This window comes from Callithrix jacchus, chromosome 22, assembly GCF_049354715.1.
Source record: "Callithrix jacchus isolate 240 chromosome 22, calJac240_pri, whole genome shotgun sequence".
Taxonomy (NCBI): domain Eukaryota; kingdom Metazoa; phylum Chordata; class Mammalia; order Primates; family Cebidae; genus Callithrix; species Callithrix jacchus.
Genome location: NC_133523.1, coordinates 33,926,691 through 33,944,110, shown reverse-complemented (window position 1 = coordinate 33,944,110; position 17,420 = coordinate 33,926,691). Strand labels below are relative to the sequence as shown.

Sequence of the window (17,420 nt, the reverse complement as noted above, 5' to 3'; positions counted from 1 at the left end):
AGATGCGGTGGCTCATGCCTGTAATCCCAGCACTTTGGGAGGACGAGGTGGGCAGATCATGAGGTCAGGAGATTGAGACTATCCTGGTTAACACGATGAACTCCCATCTCTACTAAAACTATAAAAAAATAGTGGGGCATGGTGGCGAACGCCTGTGGTCCCAGCTACTTGGGAGGCTGAGGCAGGAGAATCACTTGAATCTGGGAGGCAAAGGTTGCAGTGAGCCAAGATTTCGTCACTGCACTTCAGCCTGGGTGACAGAGCCAGACTCTGTCAAAAAAAAAAAAAAAGGAAGGTAGGAAGGAAGGAAGAAAAGGAGGAAGGAAGGGAGGAAGAAAGGAAGGAAGGGAGGAAGGAAGGAAGGAAGGAAGGAAGGAAGGAAGGAAGGAAGGAAGGAAGGAAGGAAAAAAGACAGGAAGGAAGGAAGGGTGGGAGGAAAGAAGGTAGGAAGGAAGGGAGGGAAGAAGGGAGGAAGGAAGGAAGGAAATGCTTGTCAGTTAGCGGGGAGCAGTGGCTCATGCCTGTAATCCCAGCACTTTCAGAGGTCGAGGTGGGAGGATCACCTGAGGTCAGGAGCTCAAGACCAGCCTGGCCAACATGGTAAAACCCCGTCTATACTAAAAATACAAAAATTACCTGGGCGTGGTGGCACGTACCTATAATCCCAGCTACTCAGGAGGCTGAGGCAGGAGAATCGCTTGAATCTGGGAGGTGGAGGCTACAGTGAGCCGAGATTGTGCCACTGCCCTGCAGCCTGGGTGAGACTCCATCTCCCCCCAAAATCAAAACCAAAAAAACCCTAGAAACTGTTCGTCTATTACTCACACTGGCTGGGTCTTTAAGAACAGGGCTCCCACAGCATTAGAATGGTGGCATCCCCCAGTTCCAGCACGGACGACCCTACCCATGTGTTCCCCCACGGTCCTGATAAGTTCTGGATCTGGGCATCCTCTGAAGGCTTGGTGAGACTTCAGAAAGGGTCCCCGCCCTACAGGTGCTGGGGAGACAAAGCATCCCTGGCCGGGGCGGCGGAGGCCCACCTCTGCAGAAGGAAGTTGCCCCAGATGAAGATCAAGTTGTTGTAGGGGTTAGAGGAGATGCCCTTGGGGACCATAGGGGTTTTGGTGTAGGTCTCTGTCCCTAGGATCATCAGGAACTCCAACCCTCGAGCTGACCGGGGCAGAGGAAGAGAGGACACAAGCAGTGAGGTGGGGGTCACCTGGGCCCCTCCTGGCCTACAGCTGCCCTTAAGGCCACCTCTACCTTCCTCCCTACCTTCAGGGACAAATTCTGGGACTACGTAGACAATTTCCGTTTCCTCAGTAACTGCAGGTGGGGAGAACACAGCAAAATCTCCTGAGGCCCTGCACTTTGAAAACCTGGAGCTGGAGCAAGTTGTTGGCTTCTCGGCCGCCTGCAAAACCCTCCAAAGAGCTTCCCATCCAGCTTGCCAGTCCTTCGGGTTTCTTTTCTTTTCTTTTTCCCCGACACAGGACCTCATTCTATTGCCCAGGCTGGTGTGCAGTGGTATGATCTCAGATCACTGCAACCTCTGCCTCCCAGGTTCAAGTGATCCTCCCACCTCAGCTTACAGAGTAGCTGGGATTTTAGGCACGACACCCAGCTCATTTTTGTTTTTCTGTTTTGTTTGACATGGAGTCTTGCTCTGTCGCCCAGGCTGCCGTACAATGGCGCCATCTCAGCTCACTGCAACCTCCGCCTCCCAGGTTCTCCCAGCGATTCTCCTGCCTCAGCCTCCCGAGTAGCTGGGATAACAGGCACACACCATCATGCCTGGGTAATTTTTGTGATTTTAGTTGAGACGGGGGTTTCACCATGTTAGCTACGCTGGTCTTGAACTCCTGAGCTCAAGCCAGCCACCCACCTTGGCCTCCCAAAGTGCTAGGATTACAGGTGTGAGCCCCGTTCCTAGCCCTTTAGAGTTTCTTCAAGTGAATTATAAAAAGGCACTGCCTTTGAGGGGAAACAGTCCTGTTAAGGCACAAGACGTGTCTCCTCTGACCCCTTGGTTGGGGGTTTTGTGCAGTGTACAGCCTGTACAACTCTCCATGGTGGCCCTGTTCTCACTGCAGGTAAAATAAAATCTTCTTCTTGTGAGTCACAGCATCCTTTCAGATCACCAAACTTATACTCTGTCCTCCACTGCTACCCCTCATCCAGGAGTGACATAGGGAATCTCGCCCTTCCTCTGTCTGCTGGGCACAGATCCCTCAGGAGGGCATGCAGTTCACAGTCTGGGCTCCTGCCCCTCTGCATCCCGCCCTCTGCATCACCCTGATTACCTCTGTTGTAGGTGACCAGATGGTACAATTTACTGCTCGAACTGTATGCACTCTCCACCAGCAGCAGTAGGGTATATTCGTCCACGATGTATTCGGACCAAATTATGTTACAGGTGTAAACTGAGAGAGAAAAGGGCAGTCCAGGGCTGCCCCAGGGCTCAACAGCCTTGGTCCTGTGCTGGCTGTGACTCCCCACATAATGCTCACCCCTCCCTGAGACAATGCTCATTTTTTTTTTTTAGATGGAGTCTCACTGTCGCCCAGGCTGGAGTACAGTGGTGTGATCTCGGCTCACTGCAGCCTCCACCTTCCAGGTCCATGCAACTCTTCTGCCTAAGCCTCCCGAGTAGCTGGGACTGCAGGCGCCTGCCACCACACCCGGCTAATTTTTTTGTATTTTTAGTAGAGATGGGGTTTCACCGTGTTAACCAGGATGGTCTCAATCTTCTGACCTCGTGATCCGCTCCCCCGCCCCCTGGTCTCTCAAAGTGCTAGAATTACTGCCCATTCTTTCCCATGACCGCTGCCACCCTCCCCTGCTGTTATGCATCCTCAGTCTTCCCAGCCTCCCACCACAGACCCATCGGAGGGATGAGTACCTTCTATCTGCTGGCACACAGACCACTGCTTGGGCAGCATCTCGAAGGACACCTGGCCATCTGCAGAGCAAGGTGGAATTCACGTTCAGGCCCCCTCCCTCCTGTCTGGCAGCCCATCAAGCCAATGCTGATTGTCCTCATGCCTCTCAGCCCCTCAATCCTTGGGATCTCATTCCCTGGCCTTGCTTCACTCACACCTGGCCTATCAGAGCATGTCTGTCTCTAGTCACGGTAATTGGCTCAGGTCTGGCCATGTGACCCACACAGGGCCAATCAGAGTTTACTCTGTGACTTGTGTTAGAATTAATGGGAAAGGAGCTGTCTTCATTCTCTTGGCGTGACTCAGATTAGTAGCTGACTTGAGTCTCAAGCTTTTAGGGGCCACCTTTAACCTCCAATGGAGGAATAGCTACCTGAAAACGGAGGCAAATTATAGGACCAATTATAATAAACCCTCCGTAACACTCACCATAGCCCTAGCACTAAGACCTTTACAACCAATTTAATCTTTATATCAACCCAGTGACCTAGATACTAGTACTACCATTAGCCACATTTTGTAGGTGAAGAAAACGAGATCAGAGAGGTCAAGTTACATATCCAAAGGCACACAGCGAGGGTGTGATGGAGCAGTCTCTCTCCAGAATCTATGTTATAATTAATTACCATGCCTCACTATGTTACCAAGAGATGGAGTCCTAATGACATACCCTGTGATCCCCTGGATCCAGCCATACCTGAAGCTGAACCTGTCTTTTCATTTATATAAGTCATCAAATTCTTTGTGCTTAAGTTATTATTATTATTATTATTGAGACAGTCTCACTCTGTTGCCCAGGCTGGAATGCAGTGGCATGATCTCGGCTCACTACAACCTCTGCTTCCCAGTAACTGGGACTACAGTGATTCTCGTGCCTCAGCTTCCCAAGTAGCTGGGACTACTGGTGCATGCCACCACACCTGGCTTATTTTTGTATTTTTAGTAGAGATGGGTTTTTGCCATGTTGGCCAGGCTGGTCTCGACCTCAGGTAATCCACCCACCTCGGCCTCCCAAAATGCTTGGATTATAGCCATGAGCCACCATGCCCCGCTGTGCTTAAATTATCTTTGAATTGGGCTTCTGCCATTTTGTGTTTTTTGGGTTTGTTGTTGTTTGTTTCTGAGTCAGAGTCTTGCTCTGTTGCCCAGGCTGGAGTGCAGTGGCATAATCTTGGCTCACCGCAACTTCCTCCTCCTGAGTTAAAGTGATTCTCCTGCCTCAGCCTCCTGAGTAGTGGGATTACAAGCACCTGCCACCACGTCTCACTAATTTTTATATTTTTAGTAGAGACAGGGTTTCACCATGTTGGCCAGGCTGTTTTTGAACTCCTGACATCAAGTGATCTGCCTGCCTCAGCCTCCCAAAGTTCTGGGATTACGGACCTGAGCCACCGCGTCTGACTCTTCTGCCCTTTAAAACCAAGTACATCATGAAAGATACATAACAGCCACCCCAAGCCCTACCCCTACAAACACATCCCTCCACCACCACCGCCACCACTACCACCACCACCCTCAGCCTGGGGCCCCTCCTGAGGGCACATGGTGAGGAGTGAGGGCCCTAGGTTAGGATCCTTGGAGGTAGGAGGGTATGGAGGGGTCCCTGGGGCTCCCAGAGGTCCCCACCCTTACCTGTGATGGTCCCGAGGTGTAGGAAACCCTCATTCTTGCCCAAGGTAAGGGCCATTACGTACTCAGAGCCATTGGCAGGGAAATGCACAGGGCACAGCTTCTTGATGCACTCACTGGCCAGGACACGAACCCAGCTGCCTAGGGAGGCCAGCATGGGGCTTCAGATCCAGGTGGCTGGGCCTGGGGCCGGCACCCCCCACCCACATTTTCTTAGCTTTAATGAGTCTATTATCTGTCCTCTCATGCTGAAGCACTTGTTCAGGGTGGTGTCGGGGGCACCTGGCAGAGGGCACCGCTGCCTTTGAAAAAAATCCTCCTTGCTCACGCTTTGTCCATGAGGGTCAGATTGGGCTGAACCCTCCCTTGCAGTCCCTTGGCCACAGTGATTAGCAGGTGACCAAGCTGGGCGAATCAGAGGCATTTCCAGCTTGCAATCAGCAACAAGATGCTCTTTTCTGGGGCTTCCGAGGGGCATAAAAGTCTATAGTTGTTGGGTAGGGGCCAGAGTCACCATGCCATGCACAAGGTGGTGACTGTTTAACCATGACAGTGAGCTCCTGGGTGCAGCCATTCCTGAAACCAACATGCTCCTGGGCTTTTCAGCCATGGAAACTAATAAACACCCCTTTTCTTTGGCTTAAGCCAACTTGAATTTGATTCCTCCCACTGTCAAAGTGCCTTAAGTAAGAGAAAAAGCAAAACTGCTGGGAACATGCATTCACTCATGAAATGTAAACTGCAGTCCAATTTCCGGTGACTCTGTAAGCTGACAGTTCTCACTAAGATGGGGGCCAAAACTAGAAGAAATAGGAGAGCTTTGGTATCATTTAAAAGATGAAATTGAATCAACAGTCTCTCTTTTTCCTCTCTCTCTCTCTCTTTTTTTTTTTTAAGATGGAGTTTTGCTCTTGTTACCCAGGCTGGAGTGCAATGGCACGATCTCGGCTCACTGCAACCTCCACCTCCTGGGTTCAGGCAATTCTCCTGCCTCAGCCTCCCGAGTAGCTGGGACTACAGGTGCGCACCACCATGCCCATCTAATTTCGTATTTTTAGTAGAGACAGGGTTTCACCTTGTTGACCAGGATGGTCTTGATCTCTTGACCTCATGATCCACCCGTCTCGGCCTCCCAAAAGTGCTGGGATTATAGGCGTGAGCCACCACGCCCGGCCCCCCTCTCTCTTTTTATTCAGACTCAGTCTTGCTCTGTCTCCCAGGCTGAAGTGTAGAGGTGTGATCTCAGCTCACTGCAACCTGTTTCCTGGGTTCAAGTGATTCTCCTTTCTCAGTCTCCTGAGTAGCTGGGATAACAGATGCTCACCACCACTTCCAGCTAATTTTTGTATTTTTAGTAGAGACGGGGTTTCACCATGTTGGTCAGGCTGATCTTGAACTCCTGACCTCAGGTGATCCACCTACCCTGGCCTCCCAAAGTGCTGAGATTACAGGTGTGAGCCACTGCGCCCAGCCCCTTTGTTGTTGTTGTTGAGACAGAGTGTCATGCCACACAGGCTGGAGTGCAGTGGCGCAATTTTGGCTCACTGTAACTGCCGCTGCCCGGGTTCAAGCAATTCTCTGCCTCAGCCTCCTGAATAGCTGGGGTTACAGGTACCCGCCACCACACCCAGCTAATTTTTATATTTTTAGTAGAGACAGGGTTTCATCATCTTCGCCAGGCTGGTCTCGAACTCCTGACCTCATGATCTACCTGCCTCAGCCTCCTAAAGTGCTGAGAATACAGGCGCAAGCCACCATTTCTGGTTTGTTTTTTTTTTTAAATAAACAGAGTCTTGCTCTGTCGGCCAGGCTGGAGTACAGCGGTGCGATCGTAGCTCACTGCAGCCTCAAACTCTTGGACTCACCCGATCCCCCCATCTCAGCCTCCTGAGTGGTCAGGCATAAGCCACGTAGCTAGACTCTCTTTCTCCTCTCAGATGAGCTTCCCTTGAGGTTTTGCCGTCTGTTTCTCTCTCCTGCTCTGACTTTCTGACTTCCCATGCCCCTCTCCCTCTGACTTTCTCTCTCCCCGTCTGATCTCTCTTGGCACGTCCCTCTGCCATCGTGTGTGTGCACACGACTCTCTGCAACCTCCCTTCACTCTCACACCCCCTCTTCTCATGGCTGGCTCATAATTTCCAGGAAGGTCTGAGTGGAAGCCTCATACTGACAAAAAAAAGGGCAAGGGAAGGCCCATTTGGGGTGGGCAGGGGTGATTCAGGGCCTGGGCAATTTCCTTTTCCCCCACCCACCCATGGCAATTCCAGTCCCAGGGGCCTTCAGTGGATGGGTTCCCTGCCACGCCCGCTCACCACTGCCGCGGCTGCTCTCGTGGAGTGTGGTGTAGGTGCCTGTAAAGTAGTAGACCAGCTGGTTCTGCCGAATGAAGAGGGTGCTCTCGGTGGCAATAGCGTCATAGATGGTGGCGGTGAAGTCAGAATGGGGGCAGTAGACGGAGCCCACCCAGCAACTGTCAATGCTCAGCTGCAGGGGAGCAGAGGCTAGTGGTGAGCAGATGGCCTCAGTCTCAGCCCCCATGTCCTGCCTTTAGGGGAAGTCCCTGCTCTGACGGCTGCTTGGGAGAGACAGGCAAAGCTTCCCCAGGAGTTGGGCGTGGTGGCTCACGCCTATAATCCCAGCACTTTGGGAGGCCAAGGCGGGTGGATCACAAGGTCAAGAGATCGAGACCATCCTGGTCAACAAGGTGAAACCCCATCTCTGCTAAAAATACAAAAATTAGCTGAGCATGGTGGTGCGTGCCTGTAGTCCCAGCTACTCGGGAGGCTGAGGCACGAGAATTGCTTGAACCCGGGAGGTGGAGGATGCAGTGAGCCGAGATTGCGCCATTGCACTCCAGTCTGGCTGACAACATTGAAACTCCATCTCAAAAAAAAAAAAAAAAAAAGCTTCCCCAGGGCACTCTCCCTGCTTACCCTGCAGCAGCGCCTTGGTAGCCAAACTTCCCCCATAAGGACCAGAGAAGCAGGTGACCCAGGTCTGAGCCAGTTCAGGCTTTGTGCGCCCCCTGGAGTTGGGCCGTGCACAGCATGCTCAACAGCCCTCAGTTGTCCTTGTGCCCTGGCTACATACAGTCACGATTATATCCACATGGATACAACATCCCATGCTTGGCCCAAAGGACGTTGTTTTTGTTTTGTTTTGTTTGAGACAGTCTTGCTCTGCCGCCCAGGCTGGAGTGCAGTGGTGCAATCTTGGCTCACTGCAACCTCTGCCTCCTGGGTTCAAGCAATTCTTCTGCCTCAGTCTTCCAAATAGCTGGGACTACAAGTGCGAGCCACCACACCCAGCTAATCTTTGTATTTTTAGTAGACACGGGGTTTATTGGCCAGGCTGGTCTCAAACTTCTGACCTCATGATCCACCTGCCTCATCCTCCCAAAGTGCTGGGATTACAGGTGTGAGCCACCACGTCTGGTCTTCTTCTTGTAGTTTCTAAGTGTGGTGATTGGGTTTTCACCCTCATGTGACACCCGCCTCCCTCAAACCTTGTTATAGTGTCTGCCCATTACCTGTCTGACATGAAATAAAAACAAACTCCCTGTTAATTTTGGAGTGATGGAAATTTTTTGGAAGTAGATGGTGGTGGTTGCACAATATTGTGAATGAACTAGATGCCACTGATGTTCACTTTAAAATGGTTAAATTTGGCTGGGCATGGTGGCTCACACCTGTAATCCCAGCATTTTGGGAGGCCAAGCCGGATGGATCACCTGAGGTCAGGAGTTCGAGACCAGCCTGGCCAATATGGTGAAACCCCATCTCTTAAAAAAAAAAAAAAAATTAAAAAGTATAAAAAATAAATAAATAAAATAAAATGGTTAAATTTATGGCTTTCACCTCAATAAGTTAAAAAAAAGAAAAAAATAAACTAGACTTTGGATACCTGAATTCAAACTGAACTTGTTTTCATTCCTATGAATATAAACACCTTCTCTGTGGCCAGGCATGGTGGTTCATGTCTGTAATACCAACACTTTGGGAGACTGAGGTGGGCAGATCACTGCAGTCCAAAACCAGCCCGGCCAACATGGTGAAACCCCATCTCTACTAAAAATACAAAATTAGCAGGGTGTGGTGGTACATGCCTGTAATCCTAGCTACTTGGGAGGCTGAAGCAGGAGAATCACTCGAACCCAGGAGGTGGAGACTGCAGTGAGCTGAAATCGTGCCATGGCACTCCAGCCTGGGCAACAACAGCACAACTCCATCTCAAACAAGAAGTAGTTTGTGAAAATTGGCCAGGCACAGTGATCCCAGCCCTTTGGGAGGCCTAGGTGGGAAGATTGCTTAAGGGCAGGAGTTTGAGACCAGCCCGGGCAACATGAGACCCCATCTCTACAAACAATTTTTTAAAATTAGCCAGGTGTGGTGGCACATGCCTGGAGTACCAGCTGCTTGGGAGGCTGAGGCAGGAGGATCATTTAAGCCCAGGAGTTGGAGGCTGCCGTGAGCTATGATAGCACCACTGCCCTCCAGCCTCGGTGACAGAGCAACAGCCTGTCTCTTGACAAAAAAATAAAAAAGAAGAAGTTTGTGGAAACTGAACAACGTCTGAATAGACTTGGCTCAGAACAGAGAAAGTTGGACAGACAGATGGTCCACAAACTGAACGAATTACACAGAAGCAGGAATTCAGAGCCAGAGGGGTCAGGACAATACTAATCCACATGGGATCCTCAGTAATTGTGAATAGGGCTTTCGATCTTTATGGGAGGAAGTTAAGGCAATCTTTTTTTTTTTCTTGAGACAGAGTCTTGCTCTACCACCCAGGCTGGAGTGCAGTGACGTGATCTCGGCTCACTACAACCTCTGCCTCCTAGGTTCAAGCGACTCTCCAGCGTCGGCCTCCCGAGTAGCCGGGATTACAAGCACCTGCCACCATGCCTGGATACTTTTTGTATTTTAGAAGAGACAGGATTTCACCATGTTGCCCAGGCTGGTCTTGAACTCCTGACCTCAGGTGATCTGCCCGCCCACCTCAGCCTCCCAAAGTGCTGGGATTACAAGTGTGAGCCACTGTGCCCAGCTATGGGTGCACTTCTTTTTTTTTATATATATATATATTTTTCTTTTTAAAAGATGCGGTTTCTCCATGATGGCCAGGCTGGTCTTAAACTCCTGACCTCAGATGATCCACCCATCTTGGCCTCCCAAAGTGCTAGGATTACAGGCGTGAACCACCGTGCCCAGCCAACAGTTTTTTTTTTTTTTTCTTTCTTTCTTTTTTTTTTTAAGATGGTGTTTTGCCATGTTGGTCAGGCTGGTCTTGAACTCCCGACCTCAGGTGATCCGCCTGCCTTGGCCTCCAGAGTGCTTGGATTACAGGCGTGAGCCACCAGGCGTGAGCCCAGCCTGGTGCACTTCTTAAAGCCAGTTCTCTGAGTAAATCAACCTAGCTTAGCATTCTGCCTGCAGCTGCACTAATTCCATAACGTTTCTGTCAAAGACGCGGAAAGATCCTTGCTTCAGACACTCCCTCCCCATTCTGGATAATACAGGCTCTCAATGCCTAATAGGAAACCCTTGGGCAGAGACGTATATTGCAATGCAGAATCTTCCAGTGTAGAAGGTAATGGCACATATATACCATTGGTTATGGAAGCTATTAACTTTTTTTTTTTTCTGAGACAGGGTCTTGATCTGTCTCCCAGGCTGGAGTGCAGTGGTGTGATCATAGCTCACTGCAGCCTCGAGGTTCCAGCCTCAAGCAATCCCCCTGCCTCAGCCTTCTGAGTAGCTGAGACTACAGACTGATGCCACCACCCCTGGCTAAGTTTTGGCAGAAATGGGGTCTCACTGTTTTCCAGGCTGGTCTTGAACTCCTGCACTCAAGCGATTCTCCTACCTCAGCCTCCCAAAGTGCTGGGATTATAGGCGTGAGCCACTGCACCTGGCCAGAAACTAACTATATCATCCTCACAACAATTCTATGAATAAATATAAACATTACTCCCATGTTACAAATAGGAATCTGAGAACTGGCCAGGTCGCTGAACTGCCAGGTCCAGGGTCAGGCAGCCAGGAGGTGGCAGAACCAGGATTTGAACCTAGGCCCTCTGGCTATAGAACCTTGTGTTTTTCTTCTTCATGCTATCTGCCTCTCATGGGGACTGGTGTGTCTTTGGGGACCTCTTCTAGAGCCCCAGGCCCCCACTCTATTTCAGGGGCAGAGGCCCCGCCCACCACCTGTCCCACACCACTCACCTCCAAGAACGAGTGATCCTTGAAGCTGGTGTCAGTTATCAGGACATACTTCTCATTGGGAATGCCACCCAGGATGAGCACAGGTGCCTGGTTCACAGTGTACCACAGGGGCCTCGATGAGATACCCACAAAGTGCTCAGGTAACAGGTCGTACAGCTGTCAGGGAGGGACATCAATACTCCCGTCACTCACCTGTGGCTTCATCACATGTAGGTCTAAGGCCTGACCTGGACCACAAGACCCCACACGATTTGTCCTCCTCACTTCCCTGACCTCATTCCTTGCCATTCTCCCCCTCGTTCGCTCTCTCCCGGCCACATGGCCTCTTCTCTGCTTCTCAGACCTCCCAGGCACACGCCCACCTCAGGGCCTCTGCACTGCGTCCCTTGACGAAACGCTCTTGCCCTAGTATCCATGCGATTCTCTCCTGGGAGGCTTTACTCAGCCTTCTCAGCGAGGCCTTTCTTGACCATCCTATTAAACACTACACTCTCCTTTGGCACAGACCCAACTCCTGTTGCCCTGTTCCATTTCTCCCCAGAGCACTTACCACCCTTTATATGGAATTCACTTGATTTTCACGTTTACCGGCTTACCATCTGTCTCTCCCACTAGAGTGTCAGCTCCAGGAGGGCAGAGATTTGGGTCTGTGTGTTCACTGCCGTGTCCCCATGATGCATGTGCTCAGTAAGTGACTGCATGAATGAATGGATGAATGCATCATGATTAAGAATATGGGCACAGGCCCGGCACGGTGGCTGGCGCCTGTAATCCTAGCACTTTGGGAGGCCGAGGTGGGCAGTTCACTTAAGTCCCAGAGTTTGAGAGCAGCCTGGGCAACATGGTGAAACTCTGCCTCTACTAAAAACACAAAAACTGAGGTGAGAGGATCACCTAAGCCTGACAAGGTCAAGGCTGCGGTAAGCCAAGATCGTCCCATAGCACTCCAGCCTGGGTGACAGAGTGAGACCTCCTCTCTATAAAAAACTTAAAAAATTATTAGCTGGGTGCGGTGTTGGGTACCTGTAACCCCAGCTACTTGGGAGGCTGAGGCAGGAGAATTGCTTGAACCTGGGAGGCAGAGGTTGCAGTGAGGCGAGATCATGTCACTGCACTCCAGCCTGGGTGACAGAGCAAGACCCTGTCTCAAAAATAAATAAATAATTTAAAAATTAGCTGGATATGGTGGTACATGCCTGTGGTCCCAGCTGCTTGGGAGGCTGAGACAGGAGGATCGCTTGAGCCTGGGAGGTCAAGGCTGCAGTGAGCCATGACTGCACCACTGCACTCCAGCCTGGATGACAGCGCAAGATCCTGTCTCAAAAAAAAAAATTCACGCCTGTAATGTCAACACTTTGGAAGGCTGAGGCCAGTGAATCACTTGATGTCAGGAGTTTGAGACATCCTTACATAACAACATATGGCCAACATAACAAAGCCTGGTCTCTACCAAAAATACAGAAATTAGCCAGGCATGCTGGCTCGTGCCTGTAATACCCGCTACTAGGGAGGCTGAGGCAGTGTTCTCCTCTTCTTTACAATGGAGTACGTGAGAGTACGTCCCCTCAAAGGGTCACTGGGGAGGTTACCGGGACCTTCACCCGGGGCCTGGCATGAAGTTGGATCTGCCACTTGTCTGGGAAGTAACCAGGGCGTCAGCCCAAGACCAAGACCACTGTGTCTTTCCCCTGCGCAGACGCCCTCACCTCCTCTCCCACAGTGTACACGATGCGGCTCTCCTCATCTCTCTTCAGGAAGCCGTTGATGTTCATCTGGAAGCTGGCAGCACATGCAGGACAGGCACCGGTGACGTTCCAGTGTCAGGAGCTCCACAGCCTGTGGCTGCCTCTCTTCTCCCCATTCTCTGCCTTTGGTCTCCCACTGGCTCCTCTAGGGACCCTGGGGTGAGGAATTCCCCTGGAGTCCACCCTGGCCCCAGGCTTGGGAAAGGGTACCATTTATCTTGAATGAAGGTCCCCAGGCGATTGCTGCTGATGTCCACCTGCATGATCACGCTGCCATTCTTGATGGGCATGGGTGTGTACCAGCTCATGCTACACACTTCCTCTGCTACGCATTCCTCTGAAACTGAAATTGCTGGGGCCTCTCAATGGCCAGTTCCAGGCCCCAGACCACACTGGGATCTCCCCACAACTCCCATTTCCACCTCCATGTCATGGGTCCCACTGGGGCCTCTGTGTGGCCCCATGTAGGCCATGGAAGGTGCTAAGCTCCCTTCCATACCCTCGTCAGATCATGGCCCCACAGAGGTCTCCAGCAACCCCCACACCCCTGCCAGGCTGCGACCCCCTCCCACCTTCCCCAGGCCCACCTTCGCTGCGGAAGGGGGCAGCCTCCATCTGGATCTGCAGCTGCTCTATCTTCCAGCGGTAAAAATTGACTGGGGACTGGAAGGTGACCAGCACCAGGGGCTTTAGCCCTGTCAGGTGGCCCATGCGCACCAGGTCCTGAGAGAGCTGAGGGCGAGATGGCCCCACAAGTGTGTCCTTATGGTGGCCTGTGGGTCCCCCTGCCTTGAGCCCACCTTGAGCAGCCTGTCTCCCAGGCTGGCCAGGGCAGCACACTGTCCACCATGTGATGGTCAGAAGGCGTGGTCTAGGTCTGGGGCTTGGATGGGGGATGGGCCAGCACAAGAGAGGGGCAGAGAGGTAAGGGGCTGTGGAGGGAGTTGGAGGCCTTTCTGGAGGAGGTGACACCAGAGCCAGTGTCTGCAGACAGAATGTGCATGTAGGGAATACATAGGGAAGGGTAGCATAGGATGAGCAAAACTGCAGTGGGGAGGGATGCTGGGAACGGGGAGGGGTGCTAGGAAGGGGGAGGAATGCTGAAAAGTGGGGGTGTTGGGAAGGGGGCTGCTGGGAAGGGGAGGGGTGCTGGGAACGGGGGGTGCTGGGAAGGGGGAGGGATGTGGCACCTAGGATGCTGCTTTCCATGCAGGGATACCCAGTTCCATGCTTTAAAAAAAAAAATTAGAGAAATGAGTTCTCACTACATTGCCTAGGTTGGTCTTAAAGTCCTGGTCTCAAGAGATCTGCCCTCCTCGGCCTCCCAAAGTGCTGGGATTACAGGCATGAGCCACTATATCCAGCCTCTTTTTCCTTCTTTGAAAATCTGTGTGTGTGTGTGTGTGTAAATTTCCTTGATGATTTAGAAGGACTATCTTCAAACCAATACAAATATTTCATACATAATACCCGGCCATTTTCTAACCAAGTGAGTACAGTTCACCAAGAAATACCTTACATTTGAATAGTCAAGACATTACCTAATGAATTAGGACATAATTAAAATTTGTTTGAAATATTTCTTTGAGGGAGAGGATACCATACTTCTACCAATGAAGAGAAACATTTTTACAGTCTAGAGGTCTTTTATTTTTTTCGCACCTATCATGCCATGGATTCACAGGGAATAGGTTCTAGCAGCTCAGTCCTTCCCACTGGTTCTCATAAAGAGTGCTTCTCTGGGTGGAGCAGGCTCACGCTTCAGTTGAACCCAGGTAACTTTCTTTTTTTTTTTTTTTTTTTGAGATGGAGCCTTGCTCCACCGCCCAGACTGGAGTGCAATGGTGCGATCTTGGCTCACTGCAGCCTTCACCTCCTGGGTTCAAGTGATTTGCGATTCTCTCCTTCCTCGGCCTCCAGAGTAGCTGGGATACAGGCCTGAGCCACCATGCCTGGCCTTATTTATTTATTTAAGTTGTTTATTTTTTACATGGGACAGGGTCTTGCTGTATTGACCAGGCTGGTCTTGAACTCTTGGCTTCAAGCAATCCTCCAGCCTTACCCTCCTAAAGTACCAGGATTACAGGTGTAAGCAACTGCACCTGGCCTTGTTTTTTTTTTGTTTTTTTGGGGTTTTTTTTAGAGATGAATCTTGCTCTGTTGCCCAGGCTGGAGTGCAGTGGTGCCATCACAGCTCACTGTGTCCTCCACCTCTTCAGACTTCAGCAATCCTCTTGCCACAGCCTCCCAGGTAGCTGGGACTACAGGTACCACTACCACGCCTGGCTAATTTGTTTATTTTTTTGTAGAGACAGGGTCTCCCTGTGTTGCCCAGGCTGGTCTTGAACTCTTGGGCTCAAGCAATCTTCTCTCCCTTGCCTCCCACAGTGCTGGGACTATAGGCATGAGCCACCACACCTAGCGCCAGGCTCCTTTCAATCCTGTCCATTATACCTGTCCCTAGCCCTGCCTCTGAGTTCCCATTCCAGATGAGGAGCTGCTGGTGGGACAGGGACCTCCTCCCTGTGAGGAGGACAGCAGCAGCTAACACCCTGGTCCTGTGCCCCGTCATCTCCTGCCTGGGCAATGCAGCAGCCTCCTCCTTGTCACTCTGCTCCTGCCCTGCCCTCTACACAACAGGAGGAAGCTGGTGAAGACCAGAATCAGATCATGTCCCTCCTCTGCACAGGGCCTTCTCAGGTTGTGTCTCACTCAGAGTAAAAGCCAAATTCTCACCATGGCCCATCAAGCCCAAAAAGCCTTTCCCCATCACCTCCCTGACCTCTCTCTCCAACACTCTCTCCCACTGACTCTGCTCCAGCCACACAGCCCTCTTGACAGTTTCTCACACCTGCTGCCCTCTTTCCTACCCGTGGGCCACTGTGTGGGCTGTTCCCTTGGCCTGCAATGCTTTGCCTGGCTCTCCTCACAGTCGCCACTTTTCATCATCTGAGTCTCTGCTCAAGCCCCTTCAGAGTGACCTTCTCCAACCTCCTCCACTAAAACAGTGCCCCCTTCTTTCTCCCTATCACCTTATTTTATTCTTTGCATTTACTAATATTACTCTCAGAAATTCTTTTATGCCAGCCTCAGGCAACATAGTAAGACCCTGTCTCTACAAAAAAATGAAAAGTCCACTGGTGTGATGGCTCAAGCCTGTAATCCCTGCTATTTGGGAGGCTGAGCCAGGAGGATCACTTGAGCCCAGGAGGTCGAGGCTACAGTGAGCTATGATTGAGCAGCTGCACTCCAGCCTCGGCAACAGAGCAAGACCCTGTCTCTAAAAAAATAAAATCATTATTCCATTTTTAATGCATTTACTTGCTGATTATCTGCTTCCAGGGTCAACTGAATCCACAAGAAAAACCTGACCATTTTATTCACCATTGTATCACCTGCAATAAAAGGGGGCCTGAGTCATAGCGGGTGTTGAGTGAACAGAAAAAGGTATTATTCCCACATGGAGCCTTTTCTATGAGCCAAGTACTGAGCACGCTTCACACATATTTAATCACTGTATGATTGTTATCATACCCTTGTTAATGATAAGGAAGCTTTGGCACAGACAGGTTAAGTAATTTGCTTGAGAACACACCGCTCTCAGGTGCCTGGCTTCAGAGCACAAACAATTAACTACAGACAAAACAATCTAGAAAAAGCAGAACAAAGTGGGAGAACTCATTTGAAAACTTACTACAAAGGTACAGTAATTAAGACTGTATAGGACGGGCATAGTGTCTCATGCCTGTAATCCCAGCACTTTGGACGGCCGAGGAGGGCAGATCACCTGAGGTTAGGAGATCGAGAACAGCCTGGCCAACATGATGAAACCCTGTCTCTACTAAAATACAAAAATTAGCCAGGCGTGGTGGTGCGCGCCTGTAATCCCTGATACTCAGGAGGCTGAGGCAGGAAAATTGCTTGAACCCAGGAGGTGGAGGTTGCAGTGAGCCAAGATCATGCCACTGCACTCCAGCCTGGGCGGCAGAACGAGACTCCATCTCAAAAAAAAAAAAAAAGAACAATCTCAGCAAATGGTACTGGGACAACTGGATATACACATGTAAAAGCTTGAACTCCTACCTTACACCCTATATAAAAATTAACTCAAAATGGATTAAAGACCTAAATGTAAGAGCTAAAACGAAAAATCCCTTAGAAGAAAATATGAGTAAGTCTTCATGATCTTTAGTTAGGCAAGGACTTTGTAGATGACACAAAAAGCACAAGCAAAAAAAAAAAAAAAAAAGAAAGAAAAGAAAAGAAAAAAATTAATAAATTGGGCTTCATCAAAATTTAAAACTTTTCTGCTACTTCATGGTGGGTGAATTACATCTCAATAAACATAAACCTTGTGCTTTAAAGATACCACCAAGAAATGAAAAGACTAAAAGACCATGTTGTAATAAAAAAAAAAAAGAAAGAAATGAAAAGACAACTCACAGAGTATAACAAAAATATTTACAAGTCATTTATCTGAGAAGGAACTAGTTAAAATATATAAATAACTTTTACAACAATATATAAATAAATTTTAAAAAATATATAAAGAATTTTCACAACAATAAAACAGCCCAGTTGAAAAACAAACCAAAGATCTGAACAGACATTTCTTTTTTTTTTTTTTTGAGACTGAGTCTTGCTCTATCGCCAGGCTGGAGTACAGTGGCATGATCTCAGCTCACTGCAACCGCTGCCTCCTGGGTTCAAGCAATTCTCCTGCCTCAGCCTGCCAAGTAGTTGGGATTACAGGCACATGCCACCATGCCCAGAAGCTAATTTCTGTTTTTTGTTATTTTTTTGAGATGGAGTTACACTCTGTCACCCAGGCTGGAGTGCAGTGGCATCTCAGCTCACCGCAACCTCTGCTTCCTGGGTTC

General features: G+C 50.1%; 1 protein-coding gene and 1 non-coding gene across 16 annotated transcripts in view; one reads left to right on the top strand and one right to left on the bottom strand.

Moving 5' to 3' along the window:
* The window catches only part of CATSPERG (catsper channel auxiliary subunit gamma), a 34,401-nt gene that overhangs the window by 13,230 nt on the left and 3,751 nt on the right, over positions 1-17,420 (bottom strand). For 11 of the 15 annotated variants that reach the window (XR_013530799.1, XR_013530800.1, XM_035284251.3 and 8 more), the window contains 10 exons: positions 13,128-13,272; positions 12,751-12,883; positions 12,502-12,574; positions 10,796-10,951; positions 6,884-7,055; positions 4,575-4,712; positions 2,903-2,962; positions 2,304-2,423; positions 1,276-1,326; positions 1,041-1,170 (listed from right to left, as the gene is read on the bottom strand). Coding sequence is in view for 13 of the 15 variants with exons in the window: in XM_035284251.3 (XP_035140142.2) it covers positions 1,041-1,170; positions 1,276-1,326; positions 2,304-2,423; positions 2,903-2,962; positions 4,575-4,712; positions 6,884-7,055; positions 10,796-10,951; positions 12,502-12,574; positions 12,751-12,883; positions 13,128-13,272 (1,178 nt within the window). In the remaining 2 variants the exon portion in view is untranslated. Of the gene's footprint in view, positions 1-1,040; positions 1,171-1,275; positions 1,327-2,303; positions 2,424-2,902; positions 2,963-4,574; positions 4,713-6,883; positions 7,056-10,795; positions 10,952-11,391; positions 11,490-12,501; positions 12,575-12,750; positions 12,884-13,127; positions 13,273-17,420 lie in introns of those variants that run through there. The other 4 variants (XM_078359281.1, XM_078359275.1, XM_078359282.1 and 1 more) reach the window with 4 other exon arrangements.
* Positions 8,009-8,110, top strand: LOC118150386 (small nucleolar RNA U13). The gene has a single exon (XR_004738493.2). It is a non-coding gene; the product is annotated as a small nucleolar RNA U13 (small nucleolar RNA).